Here is a 20,826-nt window from a genome sequence, read left to right as displayed (position 1 = left end):
TCCAATTAAACCCTAGCAGACTCTCCAATAGCTCTTTCCATCAGGCACATTTTATTGTTAAACTCTCCAATTTACAGCCACCCTTCCTCATGATCATCTTAAGTGTAGGTAACTGAATGGAAAAAGATTCCTAACATCTTAGGAGATCCCCACTCACCAATGAATTCTTATCTCTCAGGTGTCTCTACTCTGCTTCAAAGCGTCTGGCATTTTCTTCAACACTTAGCACACAAAAAAAGGTAAGTAAAGCAAAGAGCAGAGAGAAATCGGGGTTAAAGGTACACAAGTGGAAAGGAGGGAAAAAAACAATGCTGAGAAAGCAGAAGAGACATCAGGACAGTGCCAAAAAGGGCCTCCAAGAAACAAGATACAATAAATAGGGCTACGGCTCATAAAGAGCATATTCTAAAACCAGTTTGTGCACAAGAAATAAAGCCTGCGTATGCAAGCTGCTGGAATGCTCAGGGAAAAGTGAGGGGAGGGAACAGTGCAAGCAGTCTAAGATATAAATGCTGCTGATGGTTTTTACTTACCCAACACCAGCAGCTCTGCCAAGTCCTCATTTTTGCCCTCCAGGTCATCAGGGGTAGTGATGATACAGTAATAGAGTCCGCTGTCTCCCCACATGAGTTTTCCGATTTGAAGATCTGCATCTGTTTTCATAAAAAGAAGTGCCCATTCCTAAAACTTCCCCCTGAAAGGAAAACACTGGACAATGGAAAGTGAGAGAGGGGCCCTTCCAGAAGGAATGGCTGCCGTGTTCTACTTTTCCACCTAGATGGTGGTTGACAAGATGTTTGCTCTATTTCAAATGAACAAATACACAAACAAAAACCCAATAACAAACACTAGCATCCCTAAGGTGAAAGACTTAGGCCGTCCCCAGAAAGTGGGTCTAGTTCTGGTCCAGTTTTGGGAATAGAAGACTGCTTTCAACTAACCAGGTCTGCAGAAGCCCCCGAAAGCCAGATACATTCCAGAATTACTCTGGACTCCTGGAAATGAGCTGGCTTCACAGGAGTTCTTCAAAATGCAAATGGTCAAATAGATCAGGTCAGACTCGTAGGCCCTTTTCTTGTCTAATACCTTAGGGAGCAGAAGAAAGGGTAGAACTGATACAGAACCACCTGCGGCTTGGGCCAAGGCATCTACCTGGTTCTGTAATGTGTATGTTTACATCCCTTCTCCCAGCAGAGGAACTTCTTTGGGAAAGGGCCATAGAGGCTGATGTCAAGGTGCATTTGAGGACATTCTTTGGCTAGAATCTATTTCTCTTCAGTTCTGATAACAAGCTCCTCAGACTAGAGGTCAGGTTTGAGAAAGACCATTTCCAAAGCTCATCTCAGTGTCTGTTCTAGATATTACACCCTTCGCCCTTTCTCCCCTCACTGTCCCCTTAAGTAATTTGCTAGACTTCTTGAAGCTTCCATTTCCATAAAATCAAAATCTTGAGGGGTTGCAAGGCGGAGAGGCTGACATCCCCTCGCATGTGGGACAGCGGAACGAATCTCCCTTCTATTCCTGGATTCAAAGCAAAGATACCGTTACCATGCACAATCGTGATCTCTCTGCCCCTGTAGAAATCTCCCAGGGTGACGGTTGAGCCCTGTTTTGAAGCTACCACTCGAACAGTCCTTCTGCTGTCTAAACAATCCAAGTAGGGGTCCCATTCCAGGTTTCTTTTGCTGAGCGACTGGGCCCGGGGAGAGGACATGCCCAAGGACTCCCCCATGCGATCCTGGCAGTAGGATTTGAACTTCCACTGCACGACTGCAGGCTGATGGGAGGACGTGGAGAAGTGGCAGCGAAGCACAGTGGGCTGAAAGAGCATGGCCACCTTCTTCTTGTCAAGCACCGTGACTTGAAGGCCATCAGCCATGGCTGCAAAACAGAATGAATATATCCAAATGGTATGCACATTCTGGACCTCACCTCACACCACACAGTCATACCTCTCCACCTCACCTCCCTCACCTGTCCCTTCCCACTTTCTCCATCACTGTTAATGGCATCCACATCCATCTGGTCGTGTTGCCCAGAAACCTGCCTTCACTCCCAACATCCACTCAGTCACTATGCCATATCCACTTGATCTCTCTCTCTCTAAGTTTTTATTTATTTGAGAGAGAGAAAGAGAGAGTGTGAGCACAAGCAGGGGAAGGGGAGAGGGAGAGGGAGAAGCAGACTCCCCACTGAAAAGGGAGCCTGATCTGGGGCTCAATCCCCCGAGATCATGACCTGAGCCGAAGTCAGACGCTTAACTGACTGAGCCACCCTGGCGCCCCTCCACTTGACCTCTTAACATCTTTAATATCTTCCCTCCTCTTTGACCTCACTACCATTGCATTTGTTGGTACCCTCTTCATTTCTTGCTTATATTGCAATAATCTCTTGTCTGTTCTCCCCACCTACAGTTGCCCATATGCTATCCATTCTCCTTGCTATATAATTCAGATGATCTTTCTAAATCCGATTGCTATGGCTCTCCTTCTTAAAACCCTTCCCTCAACCTCCATGGCCTTCAGGATAGAACCCAAAGTTCCTGGAAAGGCATGGAAGGTGCCCCATCATGTAGTCCCTCTTACCTCCTCAGCCTCACTTCTGGTGGCACCTCTATGTGAGCACCAAGAATAACCAAACAAGTAACAGTTTCCCCAAGTGGGACTTGCTACCTCACACCTCTAGGCCTTTGCACATGACACTCCTGGTTTCTGGAATGCCTTTTCCTCACTTCTTTCCTTGGGAAACTCTTTTCCACCTCTCAAAGCCCAGGTTAAAGGCTTTCTGTAGGCCTTCTCTGACCCTCAATTTATTAGTCACTTCCTCCTTTGTGCCATCAGAACCTCGGCATCCTCTTCTAGACATTTCTTATAATTACTTTGCAAGTATTTCTTTTCATGCCTGTCACCCCTAGCAGACTTGTCAGGTAAGAAACATGTCTTATCTTGCTGTCCCAGCTTGTGAAGCCCAGAAGTACTCAACAAATATTTGATAAATAAAGACCATGAAGCTGGGAAGTATGACTTCAGGAGGAAGTGACCTCCCTTCCAGCTGATAACCAAGCAAAGGGGACAGAGATGAAGGGAAAAACGAAAGCTTTAAGAGAAATGAAGATTTTCAGATCAAAAGCAGTAGACTAAGTTCAAAAGCTTTGAAGGGTAATCAGAAAAAAGTGAGGAAAAAAACCGCTAGAAAGCAGATGAGAAGTGTAAGTGGTGAAAAGATCCAACCCGAGGCCTGGTGTCCAAGAAAGGGAAATTGCAGTGAATAGCAGACCACGGGAGTGTTTGAGAGGCAAAAGGTCTCTATTAACTCAATGGTGAGATCTAGAAATTCCGAGCAAAGGGAACTTAACTTTCTCAGGTGAATGGGAGAGGCAAGAGTTTCTAGCTTGATCTGACATTAGAAGCAGAAACAGAATGATGATGAGAGGCAGAAAAAAGGAATATGAATTGAAAGACACAATAAAGAGGTTCTGAATTAAATCCAGGGGCCTGCCAAGTCAACTTCAGGAAGCTTGAGACAGAAAGTTTCACCCTAGAATTACAGTGGACTTGAGACACACAAGGAAGGACTAGTTTCCATGGAGCACCTTCCATCCTTTATTACGGCCAGGGTTCAAAATGACACTATGCATCACACTCACTCTTACGGTTCAAACATACATTTATTTATGAATGCCTCCTATGGAAGCACCCTCGACAAGGGCAAAATACCGCATTTGTGCTCATGTCTTCTGATTTCCAGACCAGTGTCTCTCCATTATGAGAAACCAGGTTCTAATTCTTCAGGGGAGAAAACAGTTTCTGCATTCTGTGGAATGAGGAAGTGCGAGTATTTGAGATTTACCAAATCTTAGTGTTTTGAACCTACCAAGCACTATAGAATAAATGATGGAATGCATGCACAAATGAATGACTATTACTATGGGAATTTCTAGGATTTTGTAGAGAAAACCAGTTAAATGTGTCATAAATAGCACGGTATAGTAAAATGGCATTGAAATCACATAGACGGGGCTTTGAATCCCATCTGGCCACCGACTAGCAATGAGGCCTCACTGAGGGCTCTTAAGCAGCCCTCACTTACAAAATGAGCCTCATAATCCTTGTTCACAGGGTTGTTAACAAACAACTTGCGGGGAGGAGATTCTAGAGCAGAGCACTGTGACCATGCCCAGTACTCTTGACTAATCCTCCCTCCCATTTCCTGCCTTTTCCCTCACCTCCCAAACTTAGGCTCCTGAATCTCCATGAACATTCACCACCAATAGGTTTGGTTACAGCCAGAATATGTAGATCAGCCCCATCAAGGGGCAAATAAGTCCTCTCTGGAAGCTCACGGAAGAACCTCAGTTTCCAGGCTCCATTGTTTCCTTCCACCACCCCCCAAATATTGATGTGCTAATTCCACTGCTCCCTAACTCACAGAGCTGGACTGGGAAAAGAAATTTCTTTACAGTTTCTCCTTAAATTCTATTGCATTAATTCTTTTTTTTAATATTTCTTTTTTTTAAAGATTTTACTTATTTATTTGAGAGAGAGAATGAGAGATAGAGAGCACGAGAGGGAAGAGGGTCAGAGGGAGAAGCAGACTCCCTGCTGAGCAGAGAGCCCGATGTGGGACTCGATTCCGGGACTCCAGGATCATGACCTGAGCCGAAGGCAGTCGCTTAACCAACTGAGCCACCCGGGTGCCCTCTATTGCATTAATTCTTAACTTTGTAATTCTTCCCCAAATCCTTATTCACACTCCAATTTTCCAGGTAACAAAAAAGGGGCAGAGGTGAAAGGACTTCAATTAGCAGTGGTTGAGGCTGGATAACCAACCACAGGCATTGTTCCCAGTACGATGCCTTGGTACTTGACCACGCCACCTTTCTTCTCTGCTACCTATTCAGGCTCTACCTGGGAAATCACATTTCCTAGCCTTTGTAGGATAAATAAAACCAGCGAAGGAGGCAGGTGCTAAATAAAAGTGTTGTTTTCTGTTTGTTTTGTTTCGTCAGGGTTTTGTTTGTTTGTTTGTTTGTTTGTTTGTTTTTTGACAGAGAGTTAAGTGTGGGGTTTTGTTCCTTAGGTGATTACTAAGAATAACCTCCTTCCCAGCTCTGTTCTCTGTTAATGAGATTAGCCACTTGACCAAGCCATTGGATTCCCTTAATTTTTTTTAAGGGAGGGGAGGGGCAGAGGGAGAGGGAAAGAGAGAATCTCAAGCAGGCTCCACACCCAGCATGGAACCCAACATGGGGCTGGATCTCACAACCCTGAGATAATGACCTGAGCTAAAATCAAGAGTTGAACGCTTAATTGACTGAGCCACCCAGGCGCCCTTGGACTCTCCTAATTATTAATAGAGATTAGTTGGTTCTCAGCTTATTCCATGACATACAATATAAATTCATGCTCCAAAGAGTAAGGAATACAGTGTCAGAAACATCTGCCTTTTTATAACGTGATAGTTAACGGCATGGGTTTTGGAGTTAGTCCTAAATTAGAATCCAAGCTTTACTACTTCCTAGCTGCATGACCTAAGGTAAATTTCTCAACTCGTGAATTTCAGTTTCCTCACCAGTAAATATTTCCTCACTGGTACATAATAATTGTAACTACCTTACAGAGCTGACCGAGGGTTAAATGAAATTTTAACCTAAGCACTTAGGATAATATGGTACATGGTAAACACTCAATAAATATAGCTGTTGCTGCTACTGTCAAGAACAGTCTGTTGACTTCTGTGAAGCTATGAACCTAGAGCTAGGTGAGCACAAATATCAAGATGGGAGATGCTGAATGTGTATAGTGCAGAATGGGCAAAATTGCACAGGAATGCTAGGATAGGTAATTATAAGTTCACTAGTGGCGGTGCCTGGGTGTGCCCATCACGGCACAAACCCGTATGTACCTCCTGGAAATCAGAAAATGGAGGGTAACCATGTGTGCATATGTGCAGGTATAATGGGAACCTTGGGACTCCAACCTAAGGATAGAGTTAGACAACTGGAGAGGACAGGACTGGAAATTTCAAGGAAATGCCATTTTATTGGACCTTTAAGGAAAATAAGAGTGAAGAGTTAGAAAGCTGAAAATTCCAGTCTCTGCTTTAGCTCTATAAACTTCACACTGTAGGATGAATGCCACCCAATTCTTGAGCCTGCCCTGACCATGCCTATTAGGAACCCCATTCCCATTGGAGGGTGGGATCTAGAATTGCTCTTCTGGCCCTAACCCTGAATTCCAGGTGAGGGCTTGGATTCCTTAAACCCACTAAGCAGCATCTCTTTCCCTTAACCTGTGTTTATCTTGGACTGTTTCCTCCTGATTCGCAAACCATTTGCCTAACTGGGACTGAGCTCCAGCCTGCTTGCCTGGGCCATGATACCAGCCCCTTCTCCAGATGATTTGGTATTGTTTTCTATATCCCTTACACATGACTGAACCAAATCTGAAACTGATGTGGCTAACCACCCCACTTCAAAAAATACCTCTCATGGGACCTCCATTCCTACCTCCAGATCAGGCCCCTCAGAGATCGTGCATAATTGGGGTGAAAACTAAGAGGGACAAGCCCACATGCACACTGAGATCTGGCCTGGGAACACCCTCCCTCTGGTTCCCATTTCCAAGAGATCTGCCCTAGGGTGAGGTTAGGGTCCTGAGCATTGATTCTACTTCCTACAGAGTTTTTCCTATTTCACCACTTGTCAGACGCCAAAGCCTAGTACTTCTTATGCCGGGGTGTATATAGGCTAATAAGAATATTTTTGTATGCCAGGTAAACAAAAATGTTCAGCCTCTTTGTGGTGTTCATCTGTGCATTTGATCTAAGAAATCTTATTCCTTCCCGTAGTTCCAACTACCATTATGTCTCAGGTCCTCAACTCTCTGAAGCCTCATCTGCATGTTTCAACAGATACTTCGAATTCGACATGTCTAACCCCAGTCATGATCTCTTTTCCCCCGCTCCTTGCTTATAAAGCAATCCTTCCCACCCCCCTCTAGCTCCTTCGCCAGTATAGCCCCATCCTATCACCTCAGATCGAAATCATAGCTTTGATGATTTCCTCTCTGTCCCCGAATACATTTGGTTGGTCACTAGATCTCAACATCTCCCAAATTTGACCCTTCCTTATTTCCACTGCCACTTCCTTACATTAGGTTTCTATTCCTTCTACTAGATATTAATTATGAAATGCTTGCTATGTGTCAGAAATTGCGTTAAGCATTATTCATGAATCTTAATGAATCTTATCTTAAGGAATTTTTCAAAAAATTCCATAAAGTAGGTATTATTATCATACTCATTTTATAGGTGAAGAACCTGAATCTCAGAGAATGTATGTTCAGGCATGAACACAGGCTGACTGGCTGCTAAGCTCTTAACCATAACTTTACATAGGCCTTCATTACCTCCTCAGTCTTACAATAGCCTCCTAAGCAGCCTCTGTACTTCCAGCCCAATATATTCTCCACACTTTTTATCTAGAATTTTTTTTAACATATCTAATCATGTCCATCCCGTGCTTTAAGGCCTCCACTGATTTCCCCATTGCTTCCAAGATAAGACCCAAATGCCTAGACATGGCATATAAGGTCTTCCCTGTGATTTGGCCCCCAAGCACACCCCGGACATATGAAAATCGTTTTCATTCTTTAACTATCAATCTGTTACTCCTTTCACCTGGAGAAACACAAGAGCATGTAACTGAAGGACGCCCTGGCAGCCAGAGAGAGAGAAGCACTGAGTGTGGGTCCTGCAAGGCTGGGACTCTTGAGTCCAGGCACTGGTGACACTGTAAGGGACTTCTGTGTCGGTGCTCTTCTAAAGAGATTTACAGAGGCGAGGAAAGAATCTGTGTTTCATCCTACAAACGAAAGCAAGTATTGTAGAACACTGGAGAGAAATGGTTAGGGAAGAGAGCAAAAGACAGAAAAAGAAGCAACGCAAGGTAAGGGATCATCCTGTAGAGACGGCACCCATAAAAATTAGGACTCCTGACTGAAAGCTGCACCAGACGGCATATTGAAGGTCATGTGTGAGGACTGGAGATTATGTTCTCTTGTGCATTTGCAGAGGAGGGAATCCTCATTCTCAGACTCCCAGACCATTCCTGTAGTTTTTACTGTGCCCCTGATGAACAGAGAAACTGCCCTTGACTATCTAATTCAAATTCAATCAAAAACATATTTTAAAACACTATGTTAAGTTCTGGGAAAAATCAATTGGAAGACCAGTCCCGGATCTTGAGAAATTCAATACAAACGTAATTTCTAACTCTAAGGTCCCTGAGGGCAGGGAGCAGGATTTGGTTGACTCGGATCCCCAGTATAGAGCAAAGCCACAGAATATGGGTGAAGTTCACACAATGTGGAATGAATCGAAGAATGAAAGAGTAAATGAAGGACTGAGTCTGAATGACCTTTCTTAGCAGGTTATTCCCAGTGCAGAGAATGGATTCTGATGAATAACTAGAAAAGCTGCCTGAAAGTAGCGATGAGTGACAGCTCACAGAGTAGCCCCCAACTCAGCTAGTCACTAGGCCAAGGAAGATCAGCTCCAAGCGCAGACAATGCCTCCCTTCATGCGGCAAAATAAGGTCCTGCCCCAATTCTCATGTAAAAGAAAAGGATTCTATACACAAGGAACTGTGTTCTTGCAAGAATAACAAAAGCAGTATCTAAAGCAAAGCTGTTCTTATTTTAGCAATTTCATTTTTTTTCCCAAAGCAAGTTCCTTTTCCCCACTACTCAATTGGTAAGCTATTCCTGCCTGCCAGCATCTTTGAGAGGGAGACCTATAAGCACAGCCCCATTTTATTTTATTTTAAATATTTTATTTATTTATTTGAGAGAGAGAGCACACACAAGCAAGGAGGAGGGGCAAGGACAGAGAGAGAAGCAGGCTCCCCGCTGAGCAGGGAGACGGATGTGGGACTCGATCCCAGGACCCTGAGATCATGACCTGAGCCGAAAGGCAGATGTTTAACTGACTTGAGCCACCCAGGCACCCTGCACAGCCCCATTTTATAGAAACAAAGATTAGTGTTGAAGGTCATGGAAAATCATTGTTGTAAAGATAGGCATCTTTAAAATTTTGTATACAGCTCATCCATCTTTTAAGTCTTGAAGTCCCAGAAGTGGGATTTTGACCTCAGAATGCATGTTTCCCAGTGTATCTTGGCCTTCAGATTCCTAAGGTTTCTCTTCATTCAGGATGACAATACAAATCTTCCTTTTCCTGCCTTCAAGTTAGATGATCTTTAAGAAATTTACCTTTTGTCTTCACACTTTTAACATATTGTCCCAGTTTCTGAAGACACTGCTTAGGGACAACTGATGGGCAGGTTTTCTAAATGTAGGAGATGAATATGAAGTATCCACACATCTCCTCTGGGTTTGGTCCGTAGTCTAGATGAGGAAATAAAGCCTGTCCATCCCCCAGTAGCATTGTCAGGATGGAAGCAAAGTATTTGGAGAAATGTTGCCCTGCAGGCTCCAGGTTTAAAGGTAAAGAGAATGCAGACTGGATCTTTTCCCCCCTAAAAAAATAGGAACCGTTCGTCTCCCTGATATACCTGGGTTAAAAAAAATAAAATAAAAAGACTTTACACAGAATCGTAGCCATTCCCTTGGTATTTGCCTAATACCTAAGCCTGATTATCCAGCTTTCCCACTGGCTCTGTAAGTTAATCAGCTGCCTTCCAGCAAGTTCCTTTCCTACCTAAAATGGCCAGGATAAACTTCTCTTGATTGCTATCATGACACCTGATTGCTCGATCCATTTTACGGTTAGGGTGACAAGATGTATCATCTGGAGATTTTTTTTTAAATATGACAACATTCTTGTATATTTTCTCCCCAATAGTCCCCAAAGGCAGCAATAGCTATGGTAAACACCAGTGCTGCCCTTGCCCAAGTAGGCTTTGCTCATGGCCTAGTTATTATTTGCTACCCATAACTCTGGTACTCTTGCACACTGAGCTTGCCATTCATTAAGCATATGTCCTGTGTGTCCAGCTGAGCCATGCTTTCCCATTCTCAGCTGCCACTGTGCAGATAAAAGCCAAAAGCATATCTCTTTTCTGTCTGATTTGCCATGTCTTCCAGAGATCTGAAATGAGCTCATGAGTAATGCCTAGCTGGCCTACCTACTGTTCCAATGGGACCAAAGCTGCACTAAAAGAGGTCAGTCCCTATCCTGCAAGGCAGATGTACTTTGGAAACTGTCCTGGTTCATTGGGTGGGTTAGCTTTCTGGGATGGACCAGCTCTTTGGACAGAGGAAACTCCCATAAGAAAGTTCTGATCAACCTCTACCACCTTGTTACCTGTGTTTCCAGTTTAGATCTCTCACCTGAGCTCCAGACCCAAATACATAACCTCACCCTCCGTGCAGACGTTACACAGGCACCTCCAATGTGTCACTCTATAGAAGGAGACACTAACTGTCCCCTTCCATTAGGAAAGGAACTTCTCAGGTCTTAATACAGCCAGCCAACCCAACTAAGTACTGCATTTCCTAGCTTCTCTGTAGCTAGTTGTGACCATATATTCAGGATGAAGGTACGTGAGGAGAAGTGACATGTACAACTTCTAGGCCACCTTCCTAAAGGTGCATCACAAGCTGCATGCCCTGGCCCTCTGCTTTCCTTGCTCCAATGGGCTGAGAATGGCTCTCATGGGAGCAGTCTTGGCAGCCGCATGTTGGGAATGGTAGACTCACCACCAGGAGGTCTGGATTGTTAGAGGAGAGAGAAAGAAATTATTTTGTGTGACTTACTGCATTTTAGATTCTCTTTGTTACAGCAACTTAGACTGTCCTTTAGTTAAATGCAAAATATTAAACCTTTATCTCCCTCCCTTACATGTTCCTCCTCCTGTATTAGTTCATGCCCATAAATGCCATCCCCAGCAATCCCAAGCCACAAACCTGAAGGTATCTTTGACACTCCTGCCCCTTCAATCTGCACATCCAACCATGCCACCACCACTCGCTCCATCTCCAGTCACTCGGCCCACCTCTCCCATCCCCACTGCACCCTGTGACTTTGGGCTCTCGCTATGCCTTGTCTCTCTTTCCACAGGAGCCTCCTGGATAGTCTCTGCTGCAAGTCTGCCCACCTCTAACCCACTCTCCACACAGTGGTCCAAATGAGATTTCCAAAATGCACATCTGGTCATGGCACACCTTTGCTCTGACCCTTTTAAAGACTCCTTCCAGCCACTTGAGGAGCACAAGGGACAACTGGCCCCCTTTCAGAGAGGGCCGCTCTCTTTCATTCCCCAATCATACTAAAATATTTGTAATTTTCAGAAATCACATCCTCCCTGATTCTTGGCTTTTGCACATGCTGTTCCCTCTGTAAATTCCCCTTCTTCCATCCCACTTTCCCCCCAGCAATTCCTACGTATCCCTCCAAACTTGCTCAGCGATCACTTCCTCCAGAAGTTTCTTCTTGCTCTTATTGCAGTCATGGCACCCCGGAGAAGGACATTGCATTTGCCTGAGAATTTCCTATTTAGCTATCCGTCTCTGTCATTAACAACAAACTCTCCCCTGCAGCCTTTTAAAGACTGCTACATAGTAAGTACTCGACACATTTGTTGAATGATTTAACCTAGTTAATAGATCATATTGGTTGTTCCCAATTAGTTTTCCCTCCAGACTCTTGCCTTGTTCCCTATAGGCAGAGTGCACTTACCACTCCAAAAACCCTGGGCTTTTCTGCATGACATGCATGCCATAAGACATGTCCAAGCAGAAGCTTAAAAGGCATGTGCATGCTTTGGCTCTGGTCACTCTAGGCCCTCCCGCTGCCCTCTTGAGCCCTCTGCCACAACAAAAGCATGCCCAGACAGTGGCTGATCCTTCATCCTGGGTCTCAGAATAAGAAAACATTTGGAACTGAGCCAGGTCTACCAATTCTAGTCAATTCACAGCTGACTCGCAGCTGACTTCAGCTCCCCTGTAATATGAGCAAGAACTAAATGTTGAGATGTGGAGGTTGCTCATTGCTGTATCAAAATGCTGACTAATACACCTATTTGGGGCTCACAGTTAGTACTGAGGGCCTACTGTGTACCAAACATTGTGCTAGGAGTTTTACATAATTCCACTTTAATTATCACAACAACCCTGTAAGGTAAATTGGTTTCCCATTTTTAAAAAGCCAAAGAAAATAGGGTAAAATATTACGCTAATATTCAAATCCAGGTCAGTTTGAATCTAATCCCTCTCCCTGCACTGCCTCTGAGTCTGCCTCCCAATGAGCCAAGGGCATGTGAGGAGTGATGATGCAGGATCCCAGCTGAATGGAGGGTTCTAATCCTAATGCAGAGCACCACTTCCTGCAGGACTGTGGACACTGCAGAACAGGGGAAGCAGCAGGTTCTTCTGGGTTCTTCTTTGTTTCTTGGCCCATAAAGAAGACTAGTCATCCAAAATGCCTTCTTTCATTTTCAGAGAGCCAAAAGCTATCTTGAAGACCAAACTGCTAAGCATACGTATACCACAGCTACATCCTGTGTGGCTCCTGGGTGCACAGCACCAGCCCCTGGTCCCAGATGGGCTCTGAGATGCCAGCAGTATCTGTTGTCACTGGGTCACATCCTCTGCTCTCCTGTGCCTCACTTCTCATGTGCACCTTTCCTTTAGATCTTAGAATTTAATTGGAAAATCTAAATGCTATTTTTTTCTCACTTTTCCCTGCAACATTTCCCTGAGATCTATGAATTCTGAGCCTCACTACCCAGTGCCCCATAGCAGAACACCATGTATGTTCACTTAAATCAAGAGTTCTACTTTGACCCACCGTAAGCAGAAAAGAATGTTTCCCTTGGATTCTGGCCCTTGACACAACCAAGTCATGTTAAGTCAGCGACACTGTTTCTTATTCTTTTAATCAATAGGATGCCATGGACTTGGACAAGTTATGTATTCTCTCTGAGCCTTTGTCTTCTTACGTAGAAGGAGGTAGTAGCAGCCATTCTTGCTTAGAATGATCAAAAGGCATAATGTAGATGAAAGTCCTTTAACATAAAGAAAAGCATTATAGCATATAAATAAGCAAGAACAACAACCACATCATACCTCTTTTTATATTCTTGACTGGGGAAAAAGGAGGCATAAAAGCTAAAATGTTGGAAGGAGTGAAAGGTGAGTTGAGACTAGAAGGGACATCCTGGGGCCATGGTGGCTATAGTGGGATTCATCCCACCTGGTCCAAAGTGCTTGCCATCCTTTACCGGTCCCCAGTATGACCACATTTCATCATTCAGAGTGGACCCTCTCCTATCCACCAAGCCCTGAGTGCTATTCCATCTGTTCCTCTGAAAATCCTAACAACAGCTCTCCCTCCCCAGCTGGTGTCTTTCATTCCAATCATTAAGGATCAGGGAAAGGCTGAAAAAAAAAAAAGGGCTTTTCACTGGGTGAATTATAAAAGGAAGACTGGACCTGTCACTCTTTAGTTGTGACTTCCAACTCATCAAAATTAAATGGAGAAAAGATTCTAAACCACAGAATCTTAGAGCTGAAAGTGACTTCAGAAGTCATCTCATTCAACAGATTATGAGACCCAGATCCCATGGTTACACAGTCAGTCTATGGAGCAAGTAGGACTAGAACCCAATCCTTAACTCCTAGGTCAGGGCTCCTTCCACCGACCAAGTCCCGGTACTAACACTATGAACACTGCACTGAGCACTAAGTACTTGCACTAAGACTACAAGCACAGTATTGCACTAAGACTGCTGCTAGTAGTAATTCCAAGTCTGTAGAAACTAGCCAACCAGCAGAATCATGTGAGTCTAAAATCTAAAGAGTGATACTGAGACAAGCCCTCTCTTCTGGTCCAGAGAGAAGCATCCGGCTGAGAGAAGGAGGGGAGTGGGGAGGGCTGTGATAGAGTGCTGAAAGAAGATGCTCTGGTAAGAACAAGGTCTCTTCTGCAGAGGAAAGAAGAACAGAAGAGGGAGAGAAATTGAAAAGGTATGCAGGACAGGGACTGGGACAGTAGAGGTTGAGGTGTCAGCAGTCTCTGAAAGCGGCTCTCCCTTCTCCAGGGCTCATATTAACGCTTGAACTCTCCGCATCCAAGCCTCTCGGCACACAGTCACCATGCATCTACCGCAATGCAAACCGGACCAGGTAACAACCACCCCCGGATACCTCCTTCCCCCCGCAGGCTGGATTAGGAGCCACCGTGAAGCACCCTACAGCACTTGGTGCAGAGCTCCCTTATTGCCTGGGCACAGGCTACTCCATCACTGCGTCCTGCCACCAGCCTGCGAGTGCTGGAAGGCAGGGCTGTGTCGTATTCATCTTATTCACCCCAGCACCATGCCTGGACGTGGTGGGAACTCAGCCGCTGACGAGGTGTGAACACCTGTCTTCCCTCAGCCACCACCTCTCCTAGGAGTTCCCTTCAAGATGGCGCCAATCTCCACTTCAGGCTTAGCTTGGGGTTGCCCCCTCCATGCTCTCCGGGCCCCTGTGTGGCTCTCACAGCTCTCATCGGAAGACCTTCTGCTTCCAAATCAAAATCACCAGAAAACTCACTTGAGTCACTGACTCGACTGACAACTCTTGGAGGGGAAGGACTGGGTCTTTTCTCTCTCTTTATCCTCGGCACCTAGCCTAACGCTTAGCAAGCCCAGGAATTTAGTATGTGCCTGTAGAGTGGATGAATAGATGAATGAATAAAACCCAAAGGCTACCAAAAGAAATGCTAATAGAGCAAGCAATTTTCATCACAGGGAGACCCAGGAGTCTCCAGGAAAACGCATCGCCTGCTCCTGCCTGTGAGTGTGTTCGCCGAGGGGCCCCAGCGCCAGGGTTTCTCACAGCCTCTCCCGCCAGGAAAGGAGGAGACGCCATCCGCATTCAGGAACAAAGACCGAGTGAACCCTCCTTCAGGTCCTACTGCCGGATGGCACCTGTTGCTCAAACAGCAGCTGAGAAGCATTGTGTTGGTTCAAAACAACAACAATTTATTACAGGAAGCAGCATCACAATGACAATAAGAAATCATGAGGCCGACTTTAGCAACGAAAGACAAGGGAGGAGCTGCCTGAGGCTGAGGGGAAAAAAAACCTAAAGGGTTGATTAGAAATTGCTCAGCCTGCATTAAAAGAGACAAACAGGGGAGGGCGAAGGGAGGAGAGGAAGAGAAAGTAGGGGAGGAGAAAGGGAGGGAGAAGGAGAATGAACATGTCCCGTCCCTACCCCCCCTCCCAGCTCTCTGACTCATTTGTAATCTGTCCTTCCCTTTCTCCCTCCCTTTGTACAACCCCCTCAAGAGAGAATTCATTGATTGGGCCGGACTGAAATTTCTTACCTTTCCTCTCATGGCTCTTCTGTGAACGATGAGTCTGAATGCATCTCATCCTTGACTGCTCCTCTCCCCCCACCCCGCCGCAGCCGCCATTGTTAGCTACTCTACTCTGCTGAGGTTGAGAGGCCTCTTGTCCAGCTTGCACACCTGACAGCCTGAGGGGATGCAGGGGATGCCCGCCGTGCTCGATGGGATCTTGAGAGCCAGCCCCACATGCAGAGCACAGAAGCCCAGCCATCAGACAGCTGAGATGGCCCTCGTAACTAACCTGTTGCCTGCCACCAGGCTGGGGGCCACCTCTCCAGGTACGGAGCAAAGAAGACACGGACAAAGCAGCAACTCCCCTCAAAATAAACACAAAACAGAACCCCCTGCAATGAAGAAACCCCAGAGAGGCAGCTCAGCAGAGTGCAAATGGGACTGGCCTGCGGTTCAAAGAACTGGGTTCGAGTGCCGGCTCCATCTCACATTTGCTGTGTGCCTATTACCTCTCTGGGCCTCAATTTCTATAAACTGAGAGGGCTGGCCTAGATGGCCTGTGGCCCCTTCCAGTGATGTGATTCCAGCTCATAAAAAGCTGTTAGCCATCTAGCAGGGCCATATGAACCCCTTCTGCTCCCACTCCCTGCAAATCCCTCAAGTGCTTTCCTTGGGCACACCCTGGGGTGTCTGGAAGAGCATCTCGGACTCAGAGCCCTCACGCCCCAGGATGCCTAGTTGACCTCAGGGAGGTGGTGATCCAGGCTTCAGGCCTAAGTTCCCTTCTAGTATGGTAACATAGAAGTAGAGGCAAATCAAGGACATTCAAAATCAGTGAGGGTGAAAGTGGAAAGCACTGGGAGGCCAGGGGAGTGGGGAGACATGGATCAGCCAAACCCTGAAATTAGAGATGATTCATATTTGAATAATGTGGGAGGGATGAACTCAGAGCAGCCAAGAGAAGAGGCTAACTCTGCAGACAAGCCCTGCCCACCCCCATCCCCCAAACCTAAAGCCAGCATGGAGAAGAGCCAGTGTTAGGGGTCCTTCATTTGGAAGAGGAAAAAACAAAACAAAACTGAGGCAATGATCTTATTCCGAAGCTAAGGGAAATAAGAGTTTTTGCTTTTCTTCTTATATACATTTACCCTCTTTCAATGACGACTGCCTTAGATATTTTAAACTTCCTACTGACTTGATGTTTTTTCCCAAATCTTCTGATTGGTGCCCCCAGAGGGAACAGAACTTCATTTTTGGGGTGCTATTTTCTGTTTCCTCTCCTGCCCTGCACTGCCCTCACCCTGTCCTCACAACCTTTCTGATCCCTTGTTCCTTTCCTCCATCACTCCGTCTCCACCTTGCTGGAAATCTTTGTCTCTGCCCCTTCCAAGCTACCCGAACCTTCCTACCCATCCTCACCAGCACCCAAGCTGGGCTACTTTGTGAGTCCCCCAGGGCTAGCCACCCTGCCTGGCCACTGGCCCCTCAACCTCGCAGGAGCCTCAGGTGAAGTAACGAGAGCCTTTCCAGACCGCAGGCGGGTGGGGAGAAAGTTCACCACTAAAGGGAGGGGGAAACACGGAGTATCCAGCTAGCGGAAGTGACTTTAATGCTGGGGAGAAGCTCTACCTTCTGAATATCTCTGCAATTTATCTTTATTGGGGGAGGGGAGGCTGTTTATTTCGAGAGGAAGTTCTTCTCCGCTATGGGACCACTCCTCAAATGGTACCAAGCGAGAGAGAGCAGGGCCCTAAACTCCACAACCAATCAAGCCTCCGTCCCCATCTCCTTCCTCATCCCGCGCCCCACTGCACCCCCGGAGCCACGGAGAGAATGCGGCTGGGTCTCCTGGCTTCTCTAGGGAAGGAATTAGGGAGACACTCCTCCACCCCTCACCTCCAGAAAACCAGTCCTCTTAATTAATGTCTCCTCCGAGCTTTCTTTCTTTTTTTTCTTTTCTTTCCTAACCAGGCTCTTCCCAGGGCCCACAGCATCACAAACTCAGGGTAAGACCGAGAAGAACCGTTGTGTGGGTGAGGAAATGCCCAAGCAATCGCCTAAGGAGTCAAGCACCTGCATCTCGATCCGTCTCACTTGTAATGGGATTCTCCCCCGCCTCCTCCATCACACACACACACACACACACACACACACGCACGCACACACAGCCCCTTACTCCGTGTACGGCCGACCTGCTAAGCAGCTTTAAGCCCAGCCAGGGGGGACATGGGGGTGGGGGTGGGGTGGGAACAGCAGCACCGAGGGGATATACATAAAGTTATTCGCGTGGGTAGAAAATGACTCCTACCTGTTAGCCAGAAGAGAGCGATCCGCGCCAGCACGACCCCGTCCATGTTCCCCAACTTCCCATTCAGATGAAGGAGTGGGCCGAGTGGGGACCGGCGGCAGCGTCCGGCTCGGGGTAACCAGGCGGCAGCGGCAGCGGCAGCGGCAGCGGCAGGGTGGCGGCCGCGCGCGCGAGCGGGCCCCCGGCGTCCCTGGGCGCCGCCGCCCGCCGGGCCCGCCGCGCCGCCTGCCGAACGCGCGCTGCCGCGGGCTCCCCGGCTCCGCGCGGCTCCCGGCGGCGCTCCCGCACGCCCAGGCAGCGAGCGCGGCGCGGGCCGAGCGCCTCCCGGCCGCAGAGCCCGCCGCGCGGGGGAGCTCGGCCGCCGCCTCCGCCTCCCGCCCGCCGCCCCGGGGCTTCCGAAGTTTCTGGGTCACGTGCCGGCCCCGAGGTCGCGCCTAGTAACAAAGTACACCGGGGTGGGGTGGGAGAGGGTGCGGGGGAGGCGGCCGAGCGGGCTGCGAAGAGCCGGGGGCCGTCCGCGCTGCTCCTCCCAGGGAGGCCAGCGTCCGGGAAGCAACGGGGTGGGGGGCTCTGGGAAGGGGAGTCGGTGGACGCAGGTGGCTGTGGCCAACCTGAACCGGGAGAGGGACAGACGCAAGGGGTGGGGGGGAACCTGTGGGGACTTGGCATAACTTGTCACGGCACTTCGCCTAGCGGGTCCTCTGGTCAAAGGTGTTTGCTTCTGCTGCGCCCACCCCCCCCCCCCACACCCCCGTCTGCTTCTCTTCTTGGCAATGCAAGGACACAAGAGGCTCTGCGGAATCGGGAAAGGTAGGAGGGAGACCCGCACTGTAACCTGTGAAAACACTGTGAGGCGTAATAAGGTCATATAGCTCTTTAACAGAAAATATGTAAAACTAGAATGAAATAAACACATACCATTTACATGCGTCCAACTCTTAATCATGAATCAGCCTTTTGGCTAAGATCAAATGTATTTGTCCAACACTTTTCGGTTTGCAGGGTGCATTCACATGGATTATTTCCATTTTTTAAACGGATCTGTCACATGTATGTAGGAAAGGAGTCTGAGAGTATATGTTGAGAGGCAAGTGAGAAGAAACTTAACGCTTTGCTTAACAAGTATGTATTAAGCATCTACTAGGTACTAATAACGAAGGCTACAATGTAAATAAAGCAGACTTCCTGCCCTTAAAGAGCTTCATCTTGGGTCCAGGAGAGGGAGGAAGGTTAGGCCATTGAACACATTTTGGTAGTAAAATGGAGCAAAGGTGATAATGGAGACATAGTGAAAGTGCCCTCAGAACACAATGGAAGGAGCAATTTAGGGACGGGGGTCAGCACCACAAGAAAGAAATGGTAACGTCTTCATTAGCATTTGCAGAATGGGGAAGATTTGAACTGTTCAGGGATTGGTGGTGGAAAGGGGGCAAGATAGGGAATTCTGGACAGAGAAAAGAAAGGAGACAAGGCAGGAAGGTGTAAAATTGCCTCAGAAACAGAGTAGTTCTAGGCTTGAGGAGAGTTCCTGGAGAGAAAGACTACAGACTTTAGAATGCATTTATATGTGAAAGAGATGAGATGTGAACATCAGAAATGGTGAGAAAAGACCCTGGACGCTGATCTTTTATGACTGCTTGACATCTGAATTCCCTTCTTATTGAGACAGGGAAACTAAAAGGACCCATGAAGGACTGCATTTTTGCTCCTTTTCCTGCCTCTATTCTTGCTAGGACCTGCATCCCCACCTCACTCATGTCTTAGAGTACAGATAATGTCTGTCCTCCTTGTAGAGGTCAAGGAGTTAATGATTTCTTTGGAGTCTTCCAGCACAATAGATTACGTCTAAGGAGTGACCGAGTGAGGTCATCACATAGATCACTAACTCCAGACATCTCGATGCCAAGACTCATGCTCTAGGGCATAAGTAACTTATGGAGGACACCTAAGCACTCATCCTTGTTTTGACTGGTTCCTGGGTATATGGGAGGACATGTACACCAGACCACAATCCTCAATAAAATACTCAGACCCCAAGCAAAGACAAGACTCAATCTCCTTTTCCTCTCTGAGTCCCTCAGATGCTCTCAGTATCTACTCTGTCTTCAGTACATTCTGTTCTCACTTCCTCTCACGTTTGATTTCTATCCTATCCTGCACAAAGCCCAGGAGCCCTCTTGGCTGGTCCTGTGGGACCTCAGACTCAGCCTGCCTACATCATTATTTTTTAGAAATCCAACTGTGGAAGTCTAGAGCACCTCCCCACCCACCCCAGCTGGGGTAACTGGCCCAGGCCACAGGCATGGCCAGGGACCCTCTCATTCAGAACTTTTTGAATCTGGAGCAAGTGATAAAAGGAGCAGAGACAGCAGAGAATCAGGTTTTGCCCCCAAGGGGGCGGGAGCACCCAGTGTTCAGAAGCAGCTATGACAGAGGTCAGGCCACCAACTTGCTCTCAGGTACGATTTTGGCTGTGGTCTTGCATGTGCTGATCTCTCTGGGTTCCAGCCCATTTTTCTGCTCCTGGCTCTTCAGCCTTCCTGGCATTTCTGTGAGCCACCCATTATCCTTTCATAAATTCCCTCTCTGTGTATTTTGGCCAGAGATGATTTCTGACACTTGCAATTAAGAACCCTGACTAATATGCTATGCGAGAGAGATTTGGAGGACTATTTCCTTTCATAAAGAAAAAAGAAAGGAAAAAAATAGAAAATAAGAGTAAAGGAGATACCTAACATTCCCTATTAGATTCCCAGCCCAGTGCTAGGTGTTTTACAAGCTTTCTCATTTAACCCTAATGAGGAAGCTCAGGCCCAAAGAATGTAATTAACTTCTCTAAGATTAGGTAGCTAGTAAATGGCAGAGGTAGGATTTGAACTGAGGTCTTTCGACTCCAATGTATATGCCCTTTACGCCATAAAAGGGACGCCTAGACCGAAGAGTTGGGGTGAAGACGTATTTGTATTATGCTCTGCCATTTATTGTGTGCGTGTGTGTGACTGTGTGTGCATGGGCAGGTGCACACAATGCCCAAAAGTATGGGCCGTGTTTAGGGTCTAAGCGTACAGAACAATAGTATTTTATGCAAAACTTGGACAACTTTTAAGAGTTGAGAAATTGGAAACGGGAGATGGACTGAGCAAAGAGAATCTACATGCATGGGCACGAGAAGTGGAAAGTGAGTGCCCACTGAAGAAGTGAGCTTC

General features: G+C 46.9%; 1 protein-coding gene across 5 annotated transcripts in view; it reads right to left on the bottom strand.

Moving 5' to 3' along the window:
• The window catches only part of ILDR2 (immunoglobulin like domain containing receptor 2), a 61,223-nt gene extending 43,424 nt beyond the window's left edge, over positions 1-17,799 (bottom strand). For 2 of the 5 annotated variants that reach the window (XR_003522983.2, XM_027610911.2), the window contains exons 1-3: positions 17,621-17,799; positions 1,549-1,881; positions 534-653 (exon numbers count right to left, since the gene is read on the bottom strand). Coding sequence is in view for 4 of the 5 variants with exons in the window: in XM_027610911.2 (XP_027466712.1) it covers positions 534-653; positions 1,549-1,881; positions 17,621-17,666 (499 nt within the window). In the remaining variant the exon portion in view is untranslated. Of the gene's footprint in view, positions 1-533; positions 654-1,548; positions 1,882-9,272; positions 9,575-12,810; positions 13,028-15,601; positions 15,679-17,620 lie in introns of those variants that run through there. The other 3 variants (XM_027610912.2, XM_027610914.2, XM_027610913.2) reach the window with 3 other exon arrangements.
• Between the last annotated feature and the right edge of the window lie 3,027 nt (positions 17,800-20,826).

Source organism: Zalophus californianus, chromosome 10 (assembly GCF_009762305.2).
Source record: "Zalophus californianus isolate mZalCal1 chromosome 10, mZalCal1.pri.v2, whole genome shotgun sequence".
NCBI classification, from domain to species: Eukaryota; Metazoa; Chordata; class Mammalia; order Carnivora; family Otariidae; genus Zalophus; species Zalophus californianus.
The sequence above is the reverse complement of the archived record's forward strand: the minus strand, read 5'-3'. Positions and strand labels throughout refer to the sequence as shown.